The 22112-nt window shown below is 40.5% G+C and overlaps 2 protein-coding genes across 10 annotated transcripts in view; one reads left to right on the forward strand and one right to left on the reverse strand.

Annotated features, from left to right (window-relative positions):
- elavl4 (ELAV like neuron-specific RNA binding protein 4) overlaps positions 1 to 6258 on the reverse strand; it is a 64461-nt gene extending 58203 nt beyond the window's left edge. For 3 of the 7 annotated variants that reach the window (XM_085928084.1, XM_085928082.1, XM_085928080.1), the window contains exons 1-4: positions 6039 to 6258; positions 3077 to 3212; positions 2030 to 2145; positions 1339 to 1479 (exon numbers count right to left, since the gene is read on the reverse strand). In XM_085928084.1, coding sequence (XP_085784210.1) covers positions 1339 to 1479; positions 2030 to 2077 — 189 coding nt within the window. In that variant the 5' untranslated portion in view covers positions 2078 to 2145; positions 3077 to 3212; positions 6039 to 6258. Of the gene's footprint in view, positions 1 to 1338; positions 1480 to 2029; positions 2609 to 3076; positions 3213 to 6038 lie in introns of those variants that run through there. The other 4 variants (XM_085928083.1, XM_085928085.1, XM_085928086.1 and 1 more) reach the window with 4 other exon arrangements.
- Positions 5919 to 22112, forward strand: part of agbl4 (AGBL carboxypeptidase 4) — a 162244-nt gene continuing 146050 nt past the window's right edge. Inside the window, exons 1-3 of one of the 3 annotated variants that reach the window (XM_085928077.1) lie at positions 5919 to 6014; positions 6770 to 6904; positions 14504 to 14628. In XM_085928077.1, coding sequence (XP_085784203.1) covers positions 5969 to 6014; positions 6770 to 6904; positions 14504 to 14628 — 306 coding nt within the window. In that variant the 5' untranslated portion in view covers positions 5919 to 5968. Of the gene's footprint in view, positions 6019 to 6438; positions 6588 to 6769; positions 6905 to 14503; positions 14629 to 22112 lie in introns of those variants that run through there. The other 2 variants (XM_085928078.1, XM_085928079.1) reach the window with 2 other exon arrangements.

Below are 22112 nucleotides of genomic sequence, written 5' to 3' on the forward strand. Positions count from 1 at the left end.
TTCCAGTGCATTTGTCTAATGTATGCAAATGATCTCTCCGAGCTTAATTACGGCACCATTAATCACGATGGTCTTCTCTAAACAGGGTAATCACACGCGCACATACACACGCACACACACAAAATCACCCAAAAAAAGAAAGCACACAGCTTGGCATGAGATGTAAGATGAGGAGTTATCCATTACAAGGCTGTTAACCCCCCCTCACAAATTTCATTTATAATCAGTGGCGTTCAATTCAAAGGGATTTTTAAACTTGGAATCGGCCCACCTCTATTTTTGCTCTTCCATCTTTCCCCCCCACACCCATACAAAGCAACACGTGTAAACATGCCAATCATTCTTATCTATAAAATTCAACTTATTACTACTTTTCAACAAATAAATCACAGGGCCGGTACCTTACAATAACACGGCGAGTCTTAATGGGCATTTTGGACAAGAAAACCTAGAGATAGATTGCTTTGAACTCTTGTAAGAATTCAGCAAGAGCAAAAAAAAATAAAAAAAAATAAACACTTTTGAAGCTCAACTCCACATAGACGTATTCCAGCGCTTATCCTCGGCACGCATTTGCATTGAGTTTTCCCAAAAAACCCTTGGGTATCGTCAGTAGGATGACAGCGGGTTATGAAAGCTTCCGGGAAGCTTTGGGGTGTGGATCTGAGCCAGTTTGAAGGGGAAAGGCACCCATGTCGCCTTAACGCGGCAAGTCAGGGAATTTATTTTTTTTTTTTTTGCTTAAATGCTCTTGTGTTTTCTTCTTTCCTACTTCATCATTCCCTCCCCTTGAAGTTATCTCTCTATCGGGACTGTCAGCGGAATGTTGACATCAATGGAAATAATTCCACGCGTCTCCGAGTATTCCCGTAATGACGATCTGCCAGTTCTCATTCATCACTTCACAAACCAATTGGATTTTTCTCCCCCCCCGCAAAGCAACCCCCCCCCCCCCAAAAAAAAAAAATCACAACACTGATTTATTCAAGCCATGCAGACACACATGCACATTTTTGCAAACACGCACACACAAACACCTCAAATTCCCTCGATAGCAGTCAGTCTGGCGGAGACTAAAGTCGGAGTAGGCGTAGGGTAATTGAACAAACACAACAATGTAAATATTTACTAATACCATCCATTGAGAATACAAACTGGATTGCACAATTGATTTGTTCTCTCTCTGCTCTTCTACTCCCGTCCTCACCCACACACAAACAACTGCCCCCCCCATCCACCTTTGCTTCTTTTCATGATATTACAACGCACGCCTGTGTTCATTAAAAAAAAATGGAGACTTGGATATGGAGATACAGTGCTCTGTCTATATCCTCTTACCAGGGATGACCTGTAGCCCGTCTGGGCGGGCGATGACGGGAGATCCCTGGGAAATAGCGGCGAGTGCGACTCGGGGACGGAGCCCACGCCACTGGCTGCTAGTCCCGAGAGCTGCCCGTACCTCGCCATCATCTTGAGATGCTGCTCACAGAACACACACACACACGCTCACGCATTGACGTGGGAGGAGAAGGGAGGAGAAGAAGGTGAAAGGAGGGAGGAGGGAGGGAGGGAGGGAGAGAGAGAGGGGAGGGGGCAGATAACAGCAGGTAGGAAGGACGATGATGAATATTAAAAGGACAGAGGGAGTGTGTATGAAGAAGGAAGCGATAGAGAGAAGGAGGGGATTAGGGAACATTTTTTTCTTTTCTTGGCTCTCACACACAAAAGCACGTGAACACACAAGCGCTCAAACTTACAAGCATGACAAGGCACCAATTGGGTTTTGATCGGATTTGATGGCTTCCTTGCGATGGGGTGATGTCAAGTATGGCCACTAGCTTTCCGTTTACTATGACAGCAGAGCAACTGCGTGTTCTCCATATGACCGTATATGAAAACGTGCCGCTATTGTCAATCGCAAGTGCACGGACATGCACACAAACGGACGCACACATGACAGAATGGCTGGCGGCAGACAGGTGAGGCATGGGAAGAAGATTAAAAAAAAAAAAAAAAAAGATGTCTTTACCTCATTGCTCAGCAAAGCGGCGTTGAGTGTTCGGCTTATTTCGAACATGTCGGTACTTTTTTTTTTTTTTCTGTCCTCTTAGTGTTGGCTTGTCCTCAGTTCTTTCCTCTTCTTTTCTTTGCTCAGAATTTTGGGAGTCAGTCCCCGAAGCAGAAAAAAAAGAAAGAAAAATCAAGCAATAAAAAAAAACAAGCAGGAACAAAAAAAAAAATCTGGTAGAGTCACTATGAAGTCCTTTATTTTCTTTTTCTTTGACGCTCTCTCCTCTCTTTCAGATGCGCCCTGCTGGCTGCCGTTGCAATAATGTTTCTGTCCAGGATCCCCGCACACGTCTTGAGTCAATATTTTTCTCTCTCCTCCTTCTTCTTCTTTTTTTTTTTTTTTTTTTAAATCTCCCAGGAGTCAGCACATTAAAACGGGAAGTCGGTAGGTCGGCTCGGCGGGCTGGCGTGCTGCCTTATCTTTCCCCCGCACACTGGCTCACACAATACGCTCCGATCCTCAAACTGCTTGCTAGCAGATTAGCTGTCCCAAAACATAGCACTTAGTTTAAACTCCCCTCCCTATTGCTCTCTCTCTCTCTCTTTCTCTCTCTCGCTGCATCGTCCCCTTTGCATTCCCGCCCTCTCTCCCTCCCTGCATCACTCCCCACCTCGTAGCGTACAAAATGATGCAGCTTCAGTTCACCGCTGCTACCACAAGGTGGAAAGTCTGTTCCAGCACCACGGACAGCGCCACCGCCTTCCTCTGCGTGCCACTCCTTTACGTTTGATTCTTTTATTTTTTTATTTTTCTTCTTGTGTGTCTGATACACGGCAAGGGAATATTTGCACTTATGCAAGCACTCCCTCGTGGACCGTGAAAAACGCAGGGCGAGGATAAAAGGATTGGTTTGTGGTGTGAGGACTCATGTTTTCCATTCTTGTTATCTAATTAACTAAAACCGGATTCAAATGTGGAAAGGGATTATGCAAGACGTTTGGCGGTGGGAAGCGTTTGGCACATATTTGTGATAGGAAAGGAAGAGCAAAGTGAAAGGAAAGCTACCTGGGGGGTGGGGGGAGCAAGAGATGAAAACCAGTGAGGGATGGGCTGATGTGAGCATCAAGGTCAGGCGGCCGTCCTCTTCCTCAACAGGGTGTGGCATGGCCATGACAAAGCAGCCGGTCAGAGGCGCGGCCAACTATGCAAAAAAAAAAAAAAAAAAAAGTCAAAACACACTTGTGAGCCAAGATTGTGACTCAGAATATTTCAACTTGGAGTCAACGTGGACTGTATTTGCATCTAATAGGCAAAACGTTGGTGAAATAAAAAGGCTGTGTTTTACAATAGATCTGCTTAATGGGGGTCATGCTGCTGGAGTAATTGGTGCTATCATCTTCCGAGACGCTAATGTCAGTGGTGTGGTACAACTAGCTTTGTAATTACTGACAATGATTCTTTTCTCGTGCTTTGAATTCTGCTTTAGCCATCAAGGAATTGGATTGGCAGGACCGGGCCGGTGAATAGTCTTTTATTGACACTGGACCATCAGTTGACAGCGTCTAATGGGGTAGTGAACACTTTTATATATTAAATTGAATTATCAATGTTCCTTTTAATTATATTTGAAATATTTTACAAAAAAACGTTTTTCTTCCAAAATAGGACATACAGTAATTTCTATATTGTGATTGTTGGCAAAATCTTTCCCATTCTTAGTGTTCAAAACAATGCTTAGAGCACTGGTGTCAAACATAAGGCTCGGGGGCCGTATACGGGCCGCTTGATCATTTTATGTGGCTTGCGAAGACAAATTGTGCATCGACTTTATGTGCCAATACTAAACTTATAAATTATCGTCACTGTGAACACAGAGGTATTGCTAGAACTTTTTATGATCATTCATCGTTTTAAAATATTTTTACTAGTCTTTGATTTTAAAAAGTAGTTATTCATTCTGTCTTGGCTTTAGCTCATATTTCTTTTATCTAAGAAAAGGGCTGCCGGCCACATCCCTGTTTCGCAAAGCTGGTAGTCTCGGGAGGGGGGGGGGGGGGGGTTAGAGGTGCCCTGGGAAGGAGGGGGGTGGTGTGGTGGGGTTGAGCTGTCAGATGAATCATCCAGAGTGAGGTCTGATTCCTCAGTCAGCTGCCTCTCAAGCCTTCCTCTCTGACCCCGCCTCGCTCCCCTAAGCTCTCTGATTGCTGTCACCATAGTGATTCTCTGTGTACTGATGGCTGGTTCCTTCGGAGCTGCCCCCCCTCCCCCTCCCTCCCTCGCTCCTCGTGCCCTCGTAGCCACCCAACTTGCTGCCACTTGCGCTTCGTATTGATTTTTGCATGACTACCTCCCACACAAATGATAGACTTTATTCCGACACATTAGCAAAGGCTTTAACGGTACTTGGTGTTACACACCGCCACTTGCAGAATTGAATCAACATTTTCCTGAAATAAAACAGCTATAAAGTAACAACAGCTCTAAAGGAAAGTTTTGAAATGGGGGATGCAAGAAGCGTTAACTTCCCAGAGGGCTTTTCTAATTTCCTCTGATCAGGTTTGTGAAGGTGTGGCGTGTCCTCCATTTCCAGAAGGGACTTAAAATAGCCACGGTAACTTCGCCTATTTCATCCAGACAGGAATGTCTGCTAACATACGAAGCACACATATGAGCAGTCACACATTTGATAAACATGTAAAAATACATTCTCCTGAGAGATCATTAAAATGCGAAAGACCGTGGAGCAGATTGCGCCTCACTTCATTTATTTTTTTTCGACACATCTTGACAGGAAAATGCTGCATTCAAATTTAGTGTACCTTGGGCAGATAGCTGAGAGGTTATTGTTGAAAGTGTTTCTATTCTTACCTCTGATGAGAATTTTTTTTTTTTTTATCAGCGTGGTATTGTCTGTTAATTTGTTTGTGCGGAAGGAGGATGGGTTGGCATTCGATCAAATGTCGGCAACAATAAATAATAAAAAAAAAAGAATAAATGAATATCCACATACAGTACATGAAGTTCTCCAATATGAGTTTCGGCCATAATATCAAGCTGCAGTCGGGATCTCAAGAGTCACCTTATCTGTTGTAGACACGCCAGGATATTATAAACTCAAGCACACTAATGTCGTCCCGCTATTCGATAAGAGCGGAGAAACAAGAGAAACATGCAGCATATCTAATGTATTCTTCTCATGCTCCATAATTCAATTTCAATCTCGCCTCTTGTGAAATGAGTGACTGTGCCACCGTCGAGCCCTTTAATTGACATGGAGTTAAAAACAATGACATAGCATAGAGGACGGTCATTCAATTCTCCATTTTTTTTTCTTTTAAATATTATTTTCCACGGCTGTGGCTCGGTAAGTAATTGGTCTGACCGATCTGCTCGGTGACTAGGTCATCAAATACAGAAAACACACCGAAATATCATTGCGCTGTCCATGGTCCTACTCATTTGGTACAGCTACACAGAAATATCATTGCGCTGTCCATGGTCCTACTCATTTGGTACAGTTACACAAGCTGTGTTCCACTTTGCTGCTGGAGTTGTATGCCTGTACTTAATCAAGTGCAGCCTTTGTAATGGGAAAGAAATCGGACCGGGCCTGATTGGCCTTGATGACATCTATGTGCCAATTGCCTGGAAAAACAGCAACTTTAATCAATCTGCAGGATGACTCAGAATCACTGCAGTGATTGGCTTTCTTTGAAAATACCATTAAAAATGCAATAAAATGAACAGAAGTGTGAATGTAAAATAGGTCCTTGGGAAATTATGTTACTATACGGTCCACCTTGAATAAATGTTAAATGAATTTCGCTATTACTTATAACTATACTGCTTTTGAACTGCGTAACCATTGAGTGCTATTTAGTGGGAACCTCCCCCCCTCCCTCCCTTTGCTTCCGTTGCCGTGGCAACAAAGGAGCGCGTCGGCTTCTCCGTGCAAGAATGGAAAGGAAGATGGAGGAGAACCCCGTGAAAGATGCCGAGACTGGTGTGTAAATATGAATCTCCTTACCTCCTTCGCTCCGTCGTCTTTGTTATTTGCCAAACAGAAGTTCCGGTAGACGACCACGATCTACGATGCGTTTCCTCATCATGACGTGCCTTCACATTAGCGTGCTAACCCTTTTAAGCTAGCAAGTGCACGGATGTAAACAAGAGTGATGTCACCTGCATGGTGCAAGCTAGCTTTGTTGCAAGCATTTCAAGCCGTGGTATCGTCGTCCAGAAACACACAATGCAGTCTGCATTTGAAGAGATGTTCCTTTTATTAGGGATGGTTAATAGGGTTAGTCGTGGGACAGTCCGAGCTAGGTTAGCCGATACCTTTAATTACCTGCGCCTGTCAAGTGCAGTGTTGCTCGCTAGATTTGATGACCTCAAGGGGGCGTTTTCAAGGAAACAAACCCCAATCCATTAATAAGTCGTTGATTAGAATAAATGCTGACCTAGATGGATGGAATAATAGCTTGCAATGGTACAAAATAGGTTGTCATGATGAATGATTCATGAATAAAGTGACTGATGCAGAATGACATATTGCAAGTCATCTGACAGCTTTTAGGTAGAGTGGATATTTTTTGGGCGCGGCTATCAAATGTTTGTCTAAAAAAAATGATATGAAATAATATTTTTTTCTTGCAGTCAACCATGTGCACCAACATTAAAATCCATTTTAATATCAGGCAATACTACTTGTGATTTTAAAAAAATGATGATAAAATACAGCAATGTGTTTTCTTTCAGATGAACGTGTAGGCAACGAAGCAGGAGTGGAGGAAGCCTTGGTGGGAAATGTCAGCAAGCTAATGGTGAGCCCACCAGGTTACTCAGGAACTCCAAGAAAAGGACATCTGGTTTTTGATGCTTGCTTTGAAAGTGGTGAGTTAAATTATCGACACACTTGATAACAATTTGGGAGTGACGACTGTGACACAATTCATTCCGCTTGTTTCTCCTGTGGAAAAATATTTTGAAAGCTTGACAATGTAGTCTTGGGATTCCAAATCAATATTAAATATTGGTCAAATTTTATCACATAGCTCGGGAAGCATCCCACACGCTGCGAGCCTGTTTCATATAATGCGGGCGGAACAATCATTGCATGCTTATCTAATATATTTGACTGCAGTTGTCAAATGTTTGCCTCACCGAATTGGCTGCCTATTCAAACAAGAGTTGACAGTAAGGTCTTTATTTCATTTTTTTTTTAAATTATTCGCATGTATTAGCACAATCTTATTTACTCAACCTCATGTCCCATCCTACGTACTCTTTTCATTAAATGTGTTGTTTTTATATGCTTTGACATTTGCTGTTAAGTTCTCATATACACAACTTTAGCGTTTAGCGTGCTCTCCCACGCTCATAAGCCCAGAGACAAAACAATCAGGATATTTGTAAAATGATTGTCGCCAATGACAGCGGATACAATTATGGTATGTGTGTATATATAGATATTTTTTTTTCTTCCCCAGGATTAGGATTTTTTCCTTTTCCCCTCTTTCCAACTTTTACCCATTTCCGCTAATGACATGTTACAGGAGCTTAGACATTGATTAATGGGAATTGAGCTCCAACATTGAGATCAGCTAACATACATAACGTCTCCGGGTCCGGATGCATCTCCTGAATGATTTATGGAATTGATATTAATATCGCTCCGGTAAATGCATCGCTGAAGTTAGAATGGGGGGGGGGGGGGGGGGCTTGCTCATATCAAATGAAAGGGGTAGCTCATGTTTTATTAAACTCTTTTTGTCCGTTTTTTTTTTTTTTTTTTTACAAGTGAATCTTGATTTCAGTGTTTTTGTAAATGTCAAGGTGACCAGTGTAAAAAAATAGATCAGTCATTTGTGCTGCCTTATGAATAAACTCAAAACACTGCTTTCCACTAATACCATCATAATTATATGACCGTAGTGTTGTAATTGTGAATGCAAGTTAAAATTTTGAAGAGTTGAAACAGAGTCAAGATTATTTATTGACTTTATTTATTCATTTTTTTATGACTATTTATTCACTTTATTTGATTTATTATTGATTCACGATATTTATTCACTTTATTTTTATGATTATTTCTTATTTATTTGTTCACTTGATTATTTATTATGTATGTATTTCTTTATTTTGTTATTATATTATTCACTTTATTTATCGTTTTATTGATTCACATTATTCACTTTAAAAAAATAAGTTTTAGACAAAGCACATATGCTTTCTCATGATGCAGTCCACGCACCAAGTGTATCATGTTCATTCTTTAACATGCAGATTTAATGTAGAGTTGGTTGCGCAAAATAACATCCAATGTTTAGACACTTGTCATGTAAGCTGTTTGCCAAAGGTACGAAAGACAATTTCCATTTAGACGATGCTAAACTCACATTGTTGTCGGCCATATGCTGCTCAAGTCACTGATGGACCCGCTCATTTCCATATTGTGGGTGTCTCAACCAACAGGTCATTTGAAGGCACGCGACGCTTTAGACAGCAAATATATGATAATGGTAACTGCAATTTACAACATTATGTGCATATTTTCAGTCACCCGACATACAAATGCAAATTTGCTGACGCAGATCAATATTTATGTGCCACTTAAGAAAATGCAAAGCAGCCAATGAACTTTGTTAATCTGCAAATATAAACTCTGCGTCTATTGTTGGCTATTGTGTCCCGATTCCTTAAAGTGATATAATAGAAAACCTTAATTATTTTTCTCGTGAATTCTTATCTGGACTTGTCACATTTGTTTCCCCGTGCACTCACATTTTTTTTTTTAGCCCGACTCCTTTTTTTTGTGGAACGCCGCCTCTCGATGTTGCTGACAGTTTTAACCGAGGATGACACTGACCGAGCGAGGTTATTGTTTTCCTGCACCTCTGGCCCTTGCAGATGTAATTAAACACTTGCTGATTAGTCGAAGTGCCTCACGCTGTCAGTAACTTGTTTGGTCAAAGAAATTCCCCAGGGGTGACAAATGTTTAATGGGGCCCATTGATTGCCACATCGCATAGACTCATCTGTTTTTACAATCGATTCGCTCAATAGAATCTAACTTATACAACCGAACGGGGAACAGATATGCACTTTCTTCATGCTGCGCTTCAATAACCATTCCAGGTCTATTGAGACTCTGGAAATAGATTTACTTGTCTAACTTGCAACCCTATGAGTCAGTCAAAAAAAACAAACCGAAAGCTTCTCTACATTGTAAAAATTAACCTAGCTGGTTATATAGATCTGCAAATAGTTGACAAGAGTAACTGTTGGAAAAAAAAAAAAAGCGTAGCTTGGTCTTTGAAGTAGCGCTGGTTGTTACTGCCATGCACGCAGCATGGCGTACATTAATATTTATAATATACACGCCAATCATTTGTCACCCGTACGGAAATCTCAGAATCCACTCCTGCCACGAGGCTTTAAAAAGACAACCACCTGTAAATCCTCTTTATGTCTGAATCTAAAACATTCCCATAAAAATAAACTCCTTTATTCTGCCTTTTGGGTGCTCTCTTGTTTGTTACTGTTGGTTTGAAAAATAGCTATTTGGATTAAAATAATTCAATTTCTTTTATCAAAGAAGCAAAATAATCTTCACAGCACACTGTGGACAAATATTAGCAACACACACGTATGTGACACACACACCTGTAGCTCGGTGACCTTAGACTGCGCCGACTCTTGAGGGTTTTGCAAAGCAAGCGCCATTTATCTGAATGTGAGGGCGTACTCCTGACATGTGATGTATTGAGTGGCACTCTCAGTCTCTCCGTCTCTCTTATATCTCCTTGGCAGCAGCCGAAAAGCTTCACTGCTCAAATGGCTACATTTCCTTTCCAGCTTTTTGCCTTTTACCTTTTTCTTCCTCTACACGCTTTCTTTTAAAATGGGGGAATTGTATAAAGACACGTTTGAGATAAATTAGCCTTGTGGGCAAGACGGTTGCTTTTGATTGATGCTGTTTATTGGCTGTTTGTTTGTGGTGTTAGATTAAATATGTTTTTTTTTGGCCATCTCTGACTTTTATTATTATTATTATTATTATTTTATTTTTTTTACATCTGCCTTAAGGCAAAAACTGTGGATTTATTTTACTTTATGTTCCTGACCATTTTTATTTCTTATCATAACAGTTTCGCCGGGCATATTTTAGTCATCAAAAAAAGCCGACTAATACTGTAATTCTGGCTTTTGCAAACGATGAAGTGATATTTTACAGTCTTCGGGACTTACAAGCATGACGGTAAAACTTCTCATCGCTCTCAGTGAAGAAGAACATCTAAATTGAATTACTTAATTATGCTTCATAATCTCCTATATCCGTTGGTATAAAAAGGGATTAGTCTGTCATTGCTTGGATTTGCTTGTATTATATATTTTACACAACAATAAATGAATAATAAAAAGAAAGTAAAGTTTTGACTGACTTTGTCAAACTGTATTTACTCTTCTAAAGTTTTTTTTTTTTGATTGGCATTTTTTAAATATATTTTACTTAAATATGATTAAATACTCCAACATGTGTATGTTTAAAATAACTATAATAAAATAAAATAAAAAAATAATGATATTAAGTCCAGATCTGGCCACACTTACTTCACAAAACCATAGTTCAAAATTGTTTTGGGGTATTCTTTTTTTTTTTTTTTTTCCCCTCCCAATCTGACCTATTGGTCACTGACCAGTGATTTCTGGCTTCTCTTGTTTCTCTTGCCGCACGGGTTCCCAGTGTTCCTGAACTCATTACAGAGCAATCAGCCCCAGGCATTGAAGTGTGCACCCAGAGGGAGCAATAACTGTAAATAAACACCACTGCAAGCTCTCTGATAACATGTTAGCCAGATGATAACAGGTCTTCTAAGCAGGCCTGTTGACCTTCTCCTTACCTTGGGCTTGCTAAGGACTCCACAGGTTCCACCACACTCTTATCTTTGGATCTTCTTCTAAGGAGAGGGAGAATGTGCTTGCAACAAGATTTTATGAAGAAAAAAGAAAAATGGTTCCTTAAGGTTCCACTTAATTAACTTGTCAAATATCGGCATGGAACGAATTAGTTAGCAGCAACATCCAGCTAGCACGACATTTAAAAGCTTGTGAGACCTGAAAGTAAGAAGGGCAGTTGGCAGAGCCAGAGCTTTGGGGGCTACAGCACCATCTGGATGAGATTGATAACACAATCAAGCCATTACCAATATGAGCGCATCACTATATGACCCATTACTACACCGACCACTTCAGATGGATCACACCAGTCTAGCTTGGGGGGCCCTTTTGGAAGAAAAAAAAAAATACAATTATAAAAGGCTAGCTTGAAAATTGTGCTCTCTTCAGAATGTGAAGGCAGGCCTGTACATCATCAGATATGTGCGGCTTGCCCGCATATCTCACTGCTGTCCTCGGGCCCAGATTTCTTCATCTATTTTGAAACGAGAAGCTCACTAGAGCATGGCTGGACTGGATTCATAGCAAAATGACTTTAATTCCTCTTGTCTCTTCTTATCATACACTTGAAACATATTTTTTTTTTGCTGCATATCGTGTTATGATTTTTCGAAAAAATAAAGACCTGTTAGTTAGTTAGTTAGTTAGTTAGTTAGTTTGTAGAAACTTGGAAGGTGACCTCTTTAATCCCGCCTGCAGATGTAGTGATAAGGCATCAAGGGAGAAGGCAAGGCTTTAAGAAATCATGAGGCGGGAGATTGATGTTGCCTCAGTGACAACTTGCCTTCAGACGAGCAGGCGAGAGAGAAAGAGACAGACGTAGGGGGGGTGGGGTGGGGAAGGAGGGGGTCGGAAAACAGCCGTTTAGCTGCGGGACTAAACTAAACCCCGACGCTAAGGCTGCTGGCTGGAATCAATTCTGTCTTTATCAGCCCCCTTCGTCTGTGTCCAGAAGTCCTGCCCACACAGCAAAGGAGCTGAAGGCTGGAATGGATATGTTTTCCAATAATGAAATTGAACACAGCAAAAATAGGTTTAAAAAGGGCACCTGACTATAGTCCCTTAGCAGTACAGAACTCTTTTAATCTCAAATCTACTCTGGTTTGCTCTCGTTTATGCCAGGTCAATTTAAATCGAGCAGTTAGCGAGCCGCTTGATAAATTGTGTGTTCAAGGAAAAGATTCAGGGACATGACAGGGAGGTAACGCTGTAACCAAACAATTATAATGGCCGACCGTGCCAGTCAGTTCCACCTCGGGCCTCGGACGGCGGGACCGTCGCTGTGTGATGATCCATCTGCATGGCAGAAAGCATCCATCCAGCGGATGGCTACAGGCTGCAGGCCGGCCCATTGTGTGGGCTGAGCACTGTGACTGCTCCCTCTTGTACCTCCGTAATGGGATTACATTAGCCAGGTTCTTGTGCTCCTCTTCAGATGAATTTCACACACACAGCATATGCGAGCAGCATATTCACGCGCTTGTTGCGCCTCGTGATAACGACTTGCATACCAGAGATGAACGTTTGAATGCATTTCTATAATAGCCCATCACTGATCATTTTGTGTATTTTTTTTAAACCACATTTTCATGCGATTAGTGAATTTCTAGTTTCATATTCCAGTCATGTTTAAGAAATTGCGTGTCGAACCAGATAGTGAGGTTGCAACAACTAAAAAAAACCAACTAAAAAGGTTTTCATTGTTTTTCAGAGCTAGTTATTGTGTAATTTAGGGCACCGTCAGGGCCAAGCTGCTCATTTAAACCAAATTAAAATTAGTACATTTCCTAGTGTCCTCTCAAGGATAAAGACTTGTGTTTAACGCAGCCTGTCAAGACACCAATGAAGAAGATAATGAAGAAAAATGATACACTAGAGGAATGATATGATAGTCTTGTTCTCAAGGACCAGAAATTGTGTTTCTTCTTATGCACCTCGGTTTTGCAGTATGCAAATTTTGTCACCCCTCCAAAAAAAACGTTTTTTTTTTTGTTTTTTTTTTATACGGATAGGTTTCCTTTTCATCCCGTTTAATGTCTATTTTCCGAAAAGGGCAGCCACACAATAAAAGCAGTCGGCGTTGGTTTAATACTAAATGACATGGCATTGATTTAAACGGTCAGGCCACCAGCCCACCAAAGTGTTTGAATGCGGAGGTAGCCACCATAAAATTAAAACAGGGATCAATGATGTGTCATATCCTTGCTGCTTCACGGCCTCAACGTGTAATTTGGACTTTGAGGCTGCAGCCATCTCTCATGTCAGGCCCTCCAGCTCTGGACTCAATAACCCAGTAGCCCATGGCTGCTGTCTTTTGCTCTCCTATAGTAAAGTGTTCACGAGCAGAAACACAAAGAGGCGAGTTAGTGTGCGTTTTGTGTGTACGACCACCCCTGCAGATTCAATCGTACGGGGAATTGAGTGATGTTGTACTTTTGATGAGTTCTTATTAGCAGAGCATTGAGGCAAGTTAGAGCGTGTATGAATTTCTAACACAAGCCAGATGGGCTTTTATATATATATATATATATATATATATATTAGCCAGGTTAATAACACACACACACACACACTGTTTCTACTGAATTGCTATGAAAAATGGTCAAAGTCATCTTGTGAATTTAATTTCTCGGAATTGGGTAGCTAACTGGCCAAAACACTTTTCCAGTCTTACCAAGAACAATAAGTAAAATGGGGAAGAAAAAAAAAAACGTTAGCACATTAATCTTATATGCTAGCATCCAAGCCATGCACCTACTCCCTGATTAGCCAAAGATGCTGCGGATAAGACGTCAATCACTTCCCATTAAAGCTTCCTGTGGAAGCTGTAAGCGGATGAGCTTCAAATGTGGAAAAACATCAAGCCATTAGTTCCTGTAATTGCACAGTCTTCCTTTTATTTTCACGTTATGGCTATTTCATAGCATGTTAATTAAACTTCTGTTTTCATCGTAAATTTATGAAGTCGTGCCAATCAACGCACATACTAAAAAGTGATCGATTTTAAAATCTGACAATGATTTAAGCCTTGACTTTAGAAGAATGACAAATTGTCCCTCATGTATGTTCACTTTGAGACAACTCATCAATTAATCCTGTACCACATGAACATTTTCAACATACGTGTTTCATGTTCTAGCCGTAATATAAATCTGGAGATGAATCTTATATTTAGAGCATCTGTCATGTCGTCATCTACCAGCCGGTCATCTTCTAGACAGCTATGAGACTTGAAAGCCGGGAAATGGTTCCCATTGGATTAATTATACTCCCACTCATCATTTTTCCGCGGTTACCATGTAATATGTCCGATATGGATGGTTGAAGCTTTTGGTGTCACTTGGTCTTTCTTCATGGCTAACTGCCCTCGGTGGGGGTTGTTTTTTGGTGTGATTGACTTGTCAATGTATCAACATAGAGTGGAAGAAATACATATTGTATTGATTATTAAATCAAATGAGGTCATCGCTCTTGGTGAACTCGGGTTGAAGATGAAACTGATCCCCACTCATGTAAAGTCTTCTGCTTGTGCAGGAAATCTTGGCCGTGTTGACTACATCAGCGAATTTGAGTTTGACCTCTTCATTCGGCCAGACACCTGCAATCCCCGATTCCGAGTGTGGTTCAACTTCACCGTGGAGAATGTCCGAGAGACTCAGGTCAGTTTTTTTTATATTTTGAAAGGCAGTAAACACTTTTAGGAAGTCTCATTAACGTTCCACATTTGGTGGCCATTTTTATTCAAACGTAATATTTATAACGTAACAAGCTTAATGGTTTTGCTGTTAATATTTTGTCATCCAGAAACATTGCAGGTGAGTAAACATGTTTAATTCTTTTCAATGATCTAAACCAAATTAAAAACCCCTAAAAAATATTAATTGAAGCTCATCCCGTTTTTTTTCCCGATGCAATATGGTCGGTGAGTCATCATCGGGAACCACATCAATAACAAAACAGGTCACGCAATTTAATAAAGCCTAGTTTAAGATGAATTGAACAAAGTGTCCAATTAGACTTCCATCCCAATATCTATCAGTTAGTTGTGTACAAAAAAAAAAAGTTTTCCCCCCACTGATTTGAGGCAATCTTTTTCCCCCCGCATCAGTTCTTGTCAGTCTCCCTGGGTGATTCTGCCATCGTCAAACTGCGAGCTCTGTGATTGGTCGACAGAGGTGGTCACATGGCACAGAGATACTCACTGTATGTGATGACAGTTAACATAACTCGAGGGAGGGGCCATGGCGGGGTGTGCTATTTAAATATGACTTTGTTGGATTCGAAGAAGGTAAAACTGGACGCATTGGCAATAAATCCTTCGATCATTTTTCACGGATAATCTTGTCACGCTTCGATAAGAATGCAAAGGAGCAAGCACAAAGAGAACAGTGAGTGAGGACGGAAAACCAAATAGATTGGAATAGAGCAAAAAAAGGGCAAAATAAGGATGAATCCCCATCATACTGTTGCTCCTGTCTTCCTGTGGAGTGTCCAACACCCCCAATCTGAGCCGATCAGGCCAATCAGGCCATCTCCCCGCAGTGCTGTAGTCAGCACTAATCACATTTTATGGCTCTGAGATGAATGGGAGGCCTCGACTTGGAGCTGAATCGATCCCACGGCTAGATAGTCCGGCACCGGCAGCCTGCAGCTCGGGCCAACAGGATATTTGCTGCTGTGGCAAAATGACAGAAAGTGTGTGGGAGAGACTGGCAGGAAGGCACTGGAGGGGGGTACATACACTCAAAGGTGTAATAATATTACTCATTTTAACGCATACATGATACACAATCGACTACTTGCTAACGCTCAATGAGAGAAAATGGTCGCCACTGTCATGTTTTGGCTCTTTCATGGAAATGCCTCTCTTATCTGTCTTTTAAAAAAAAAAGCCGCATGTGTAATGAATCAATTCCATTTGTATTTATCTATGGACACAGCATATTTATCTAAAATTTACATTCATAAAAAAAAAAGAGATATGAGCGGACTCATAGAAAAAGTCGAATAGAATAAATATGTTAAACAGATGAGTGCAGTTATGTGAGGAGATGCTGTTCTATGGAGATATCAGCTCGGTTGCACGGGAGAACTGGACTGGTGGAGTGTTTCATCCAGCTAAGCCTTGCTAACGCTCAGCCGGAGCCAGGGGAACGGGGTACAGTAAAAGCCCGTGATATTGGAAGTGAGATGGCTATTTTGAAGGAATGTAAGCTGGTGAAACAGATTTGGTCTGCCTCAATCAGCTTAGAGGCTTTGTTGAAATTGGCTTCACCGTAGCGCTGGTTATGATGGATGGATGGATGCTTGGCTGGATGAATGTCTTCTTTTTTAGGTCTTTTATTTTTTATTTTTTTGCATTTCCCAAACATCTTGCATACTTGAAAAATCATTTTGGTTTACTTGCAGTTCTTGGAATAATACTCAATGGAATGTAACAGTGTCATGACAAATAGTTTCTGTCCAATGGGCTGGTTTTAAGGGATCCTCCTTTAACTGTTTTTTTTTTTTTATTTACCTACTTGATACGTGGACCTTCTTGCCAATGATATTGGAAACTGGAAATGAAGTAGTAGCAGGAGGTACAACTATTTTAAGCAGTTGATATCATATGAGTACTGTACAGGAACCATGGCTAGTTGACAATAACCCATTTAAAACCCGAATATTGGCAGTATTGGGGTTTTCAAAGTCCATGTAAACGTGCGCAGAAACCCAAATACGTCCTTAAGCGTATTTTTAAAATTCCAAATAAAACCCCAGGGTTACCGTCATAAATTTCTACGTCTCATAAAAATAATAATAATAATAATGTATACATTTAGATTTGAAGAAACTTTCCGACCAGCTCTGCTGACTTATACCTTACAAAGGTTTATGTTCTAAATCCAAAGTGAATGAAGCTCAACAAGCAAGTTTCTGCTAGCACCATTGCATTTCATCCTCTCTGCCTATGTTATGGGCAGAAAGCGGTGGATGAGTTGATATGACAGCCCATTGGGCAAGTTGATATGCCATTCCATTCTGCTGTAGGGGGTGTGCTAAATGTCAGGCTCCGTGAAGGGTACGGCTGTGAGCTATTATCATTGGGGCCTTCAGGGAGCCATTCATAGAAGACAGGCAGTAAAACCTTGCACCGAGCACCTTCAACTCCGATGATTTGTAAGCCTCACTTGCCCAGCCAAAGCACAGTACAGAACGGTTACTCACCATAACCAGGGAAGAGGATGAACTCCTGGCACAGTCTTCCCATTTTGTACCTTCAATTCCCAAAGGCTCAGTCTTGTTGTAATATTTGAGACTGTAGCCCACTGACAATAATTCATCAGGGACATTACGCAGTCGGACACACTCGATAAGTTGGATATTGATTAGAACATCAAACATGTGAGGCGTTTTTACATTGTTTGCATAATGCCGAATAACATTTGTTGTTTATGGTTGCTGTTGCTGTGAATAACATCATGTTAGAGTCAAATGTGACCAAAAGGACTTCTGGCCATTTAACCTACAGGAAAATAGAGGAACTATCTTTCTTTTTTTTTTTTTTCCTGGTTTGCGCAGAGGCTCGTCTGTGTGGTTCAGAGGTCACTGATAATAGACAAGAGGGTCTGATTCACAATTCATCCTCAAGGTATTTGATGTGATGAGGTCAAGGCTCTCGAGTTCATCTACTAGTAAATCAGCTTTCAGGCAAGTCTAAAGCAACAGTTGAAAATTGTAACAGTGTGATGGAGGCTACATTGAAAACAATGATTGGGCATAATGAATGTTTTTCATTGTTTGTGATTATTTTCTTATTAGTCTTCAGTCTGTAATTTTAGCCAAAGACTTGGTAATACTAGATTTTAAGATTCAGTCTTTGTGTTCTCTATAGATGAGTCAACACGTTGATTTTACAAAGGTCATTTTTATCTAAATGCTATCCACGCCAGTCCGAAATGGCGTGGTCTAACTCTTCAAGATGAACAGCCCAAATTAAATCCACCAAACGCCCTTCTGTTACAAAGAACAGTATCTTACCATCCGCTCGGACAATAAAATGTGGCGAAGCGATGGTTGTTTAACAACCTCTTTTTTTTCCGCAAGTGAATAATTAATATCAGCAAGTACTGCACTCCCCCCCCCCCCCCAAAATAAAAACAGCATTCTCACCACCGTTTTGGGTGTAATTCCACCCCCGACCATTAGATGGCAGCACCCAATTTAATTTGACACTGAGCAGATCAGACTAAAATCAGGAAATGTAATAATTCAGCCTATTAAACACAAGTTTATAACATCCAGAGATTCTCCCAACTTTTTAGAATTAATCAAGAAAAAAATATCAATTAATTAAAAAAAAAAACATTGCACATAAAATCTAACGACAATGCATAACTTGTTTAAATTGCATTGTTTTTTTGCCAACATCCTTCCACCGTCTGCATTGCCCTTCAACGAGAGACAGACAAGTAATTGTTTAACAGCAGCGAGTAAATGTTCCCTCATCATCGCTGTCGTCACACCGGTGATGATCATGCGCTCAAGACAGCTTGTCGGGGTCAATAACTCGTGACGGGGGTCCTAGAAGGTCACGGACCTTGAAATCTGTGATTAGCGGTGACTTCCTTTTTTTTTTAAGGTCATATCTTTTTTTTTCCCTACCAATGTACAGTATTTGCCAAATGGCTTATCACTTAATACAGACAGTCCAAAAAAGTTTGGATGGACTAGTTTGAAACATAATGGGAACTTCTTGAAAGGCACAGGGCATCAGGCAGGCAGTTTGTCAGCGGGGTGTAGGGTATCTTGAATGACCTTCTTCTGTAAAAGAGGAACTCGGGCATCCTTCCTTATTGTCGAGGCTGATGCTCCCCCAGATCACGCCATAATGACATGGACAAAAGGATATGACGACAGCACAGAATGGATTTTTAAACTGTCGCCCTGATAGCGGAATGAGTTTTCCCCGGGTTATCGCTGCTGACACAATGTTCCTTATCAAAGTTCATTTCCCTATTTTTAACTTGATTCACTTTAAAAGGAGAGCTAATGGTATGTTTTCGAATCTTGCCGACTCGCCGTTTATCATGCATTAATTTTTGCTTTTTTTTTTTTTAAATCAGGTTGAGGGCAATTATGAATTTTGGAAAAAAATAGCACATTTAATTTTCCAACCATCCATTTTCTAGCCTGTTTATCCTCACTCACAACTTCTGGAGATAGGCTGGTGCGTTTGCCATCAGTGCAGTCATTAGTGAAGTGTTCATCGAGAGTCCAGCTGTGTGCCAGTGTGTCATGCTGCCAATGTGCACCAATTTTCCAAATCAAAGCACAGCACTGGCAAAGTTGTTTTTTGGTTTCTTTTTTTTGGGTGGAACCGAGTAACATCAGTGGAAAAATTACACATGATGACAATGTGAGTATTACAGAATTTCACTTTACGGCAAGAAAAAAACCCATACAAGACCACTTTACTCTTACAAAATGGCCGACAATCTCGGTGAAATTACAACTGGAAGCTTGCACCCCCCCGGGCTGTTTCTTCGAATCTACTTAAATAAGATAAATGGAAACATTCACTTCAAAGTTCCACATAAATTTGACCAACTGTACAAGCAACTTGCACAAACACTGCAATGTGAAAACTAAGACAATAATAAAATGAAAGGAGACATTAATAATTGATTAATAATTATGAATGTGTTGGGAGGATGCCAGCATGTACAGTATTTAAAAGAAGCAGCTGTTGAGATAACTGTGAAGAAAAATAAATTACAAATCAAATCAAGTCAAATCATAATCAAAATAATAGCCACGTGTTTGACCAAAAAAAAAAAAAAAATAGAAGAATAGTATTAATTTCCTACATGAATAATGCATTGGGAATGCAGCACTTTTTTTATTTCAAATTAAATGTATTTTTCTTCACTTTCTGTAAAGAAGTATTTCATGCAATTTTCTTCATGTACCGATTTGGAACAATAAGTCCAAAGCTCCCTATTACTGCAAAATCATGACCCACAAAATCCAAGAGCAATAAAGAAAATATATTGCTGAAAAATAGACACCAAAAACATTTGAATTTGTGAAGACATAAAAACATTCCGAATAAACTCATTTCATAGATTGTCATCTGTTTGGATCATCAACATTTTTGCAAAATCCTACTGACGGTCTTTGTGAGCTTCCCCAAGAAATCTCTTTGGGTTGGGTAAGGAAGGGCCTTCCAGAGCTTCTGTGCAGCTGCACGAAATGATGAGCCTGGTGTCGGGGCATGGATCATCCTTTTTCACCGAGTAATGAATACAGATTGCACACTGGATAGAAGGCCTCAGCAATCTGCTGCTCGGCAAATGAAACAACTGCCATTCTAATGAAATAGTCGTTTCATGCCAGCGTAGCCCTCGACGCCGCCTAAATTCAATTCCAGACCCGCAGATTTGCATGTTGGGGTGGGGTGGGGGATTGAGAAATGCGGCATGGCAGAGAGGCGGGGTTATAAATACTGTAATTAGAGTATTGTCTCAAAGTATGTGTGTATGTTGATGCGTGAAGGTAGCGGTGTAAGCGGGAGGGCCCCGCCTGTCGTGATATTGTCATTAACCACCTGGTTATTTTCGATGGCGGGGTCCAATGGCAGCGATGACACTCCCACAAAGACCCGCTTGCGTGTAACTTCACACACTCGACTAATTATGCCAACTAGCGGCTTGGGAGGACGGGCTCCCTCTATTCTGTATTTAGGGAACAGCGAGGAAAGCCGCGGTGCCTCTTTGATGCTGCTTTTGTTTTCTTGTTTGTGTGGTTTAATAATTGAATCAAGCCAAACGTCCTCCTTCTCTGTGTAACTGTCTGTCGGCGAAGGCTAATTACGCTGCAGATTGTTCTCCCGGTGCTCTCGATGAGAATTTCGAAGGGGTGGCGTCGCTGTGTGTTGATGGCTGTAATTTAACAGTGGGGCTGGTGGGCTAAGCTGTCTGTCGACCGCTGTTTTATTGTTTCCGAAGGCTGCTGACAAGCTACTATTTGAAAACTCCGACCAGCAAACCAAGGCCTTAATTATTTATCTGAAGATAATTTCACCAAAAGTGGCATAATCTAGATTGTTTATTCGAAGTTGTTAATAATCTAGTTTAAATGGATCTAAGTGTTTTCCCCCTTTTTTGTCACTGCTTTTTAAAACAATGTGAGAACAAGTTGGACTGAGACTAAGTTGTCTAGTCTAGGCTGGCCCAATTTTTTTTTCAATCATTTATATATCATATATTCATCTTCAAATCTGATACCTGTCTTTTGACCGATAATTTCTTAATAATTTCTTAATATTAATTTTGATTGAGTTGTACAGGTCACGCTCACGGTGGAAAAAGTTTTTTCAGTCTAATTATTATTATTTTTTGCATCAGAAAAGCCGAGCAATTGATCAGGGGTGACCAACAATGACTTAAACACTACATCGATAAAAAAATTGCAGAAAACGCTGAGTTGTGAATGTGCCGGGAAATCACATACACTGTAGTATTTAGCATACTGGTTCCTTCATTGATGCGCTTGATTTAGTTCCATTACTACAATCAATATACAATCCACCTTGTTTCTATTTGTTTTTTTTATGGTCAGGTAAATATCATGAATTTTCCCGTGATATTTGGAATGACTAATAGCATTAGCCATCAGTGCTGTCAAACCTTCGAAGACTTCATTTTGCGTCCAGAGACTGACCGGATTGCCTAACTGATTAGATTCAATGCTGCTGGTTCCAATTAGTTTTTACACAACCAAATCATCCTCGACACTAGATTAGCATGCACTGATTAACTGTATAATGCAATACACCGGGGATACACTCTGTATTGTTACCTGTGGTGTTTAATAATACACAAATGAGATGAGCTCAACTTGCCATACTTGAATCTGTGAGTAGGGAATTTACAGAGCAGATTGGACTAAATTGGACGAAGGTATTTATGGGACATGTGGTGAATTTAGATTAATGTAGGTGAAATGGTCAAATTAGAACTCAATTTTAACATTTTTTTTAAATCATCGATTAATCGGCTAAATTATCAACAAATTCATCGAAAAAAATTAAATAGTCAGCAGTTGCAGCCCTGCTCTGATTTAATTTTTTTTTTTTTTTGTGCCACCTTCGCCATCA

This window comes from Syngnathus leptorhynchus, chromosome 13 (genome assembly GCF_054491065.1).
Source record: "Syngnathus leptorhynchus isolate UIUO chromosome 13, UIUO_Slep, whole genome shotgun sequence".
NCBI lineage: Eukaryota > Metazoa > Chordata > Actinopteri > Syngnathiformes > Syngnathidae > Syngnathus > Syngnathus leptorhynchus.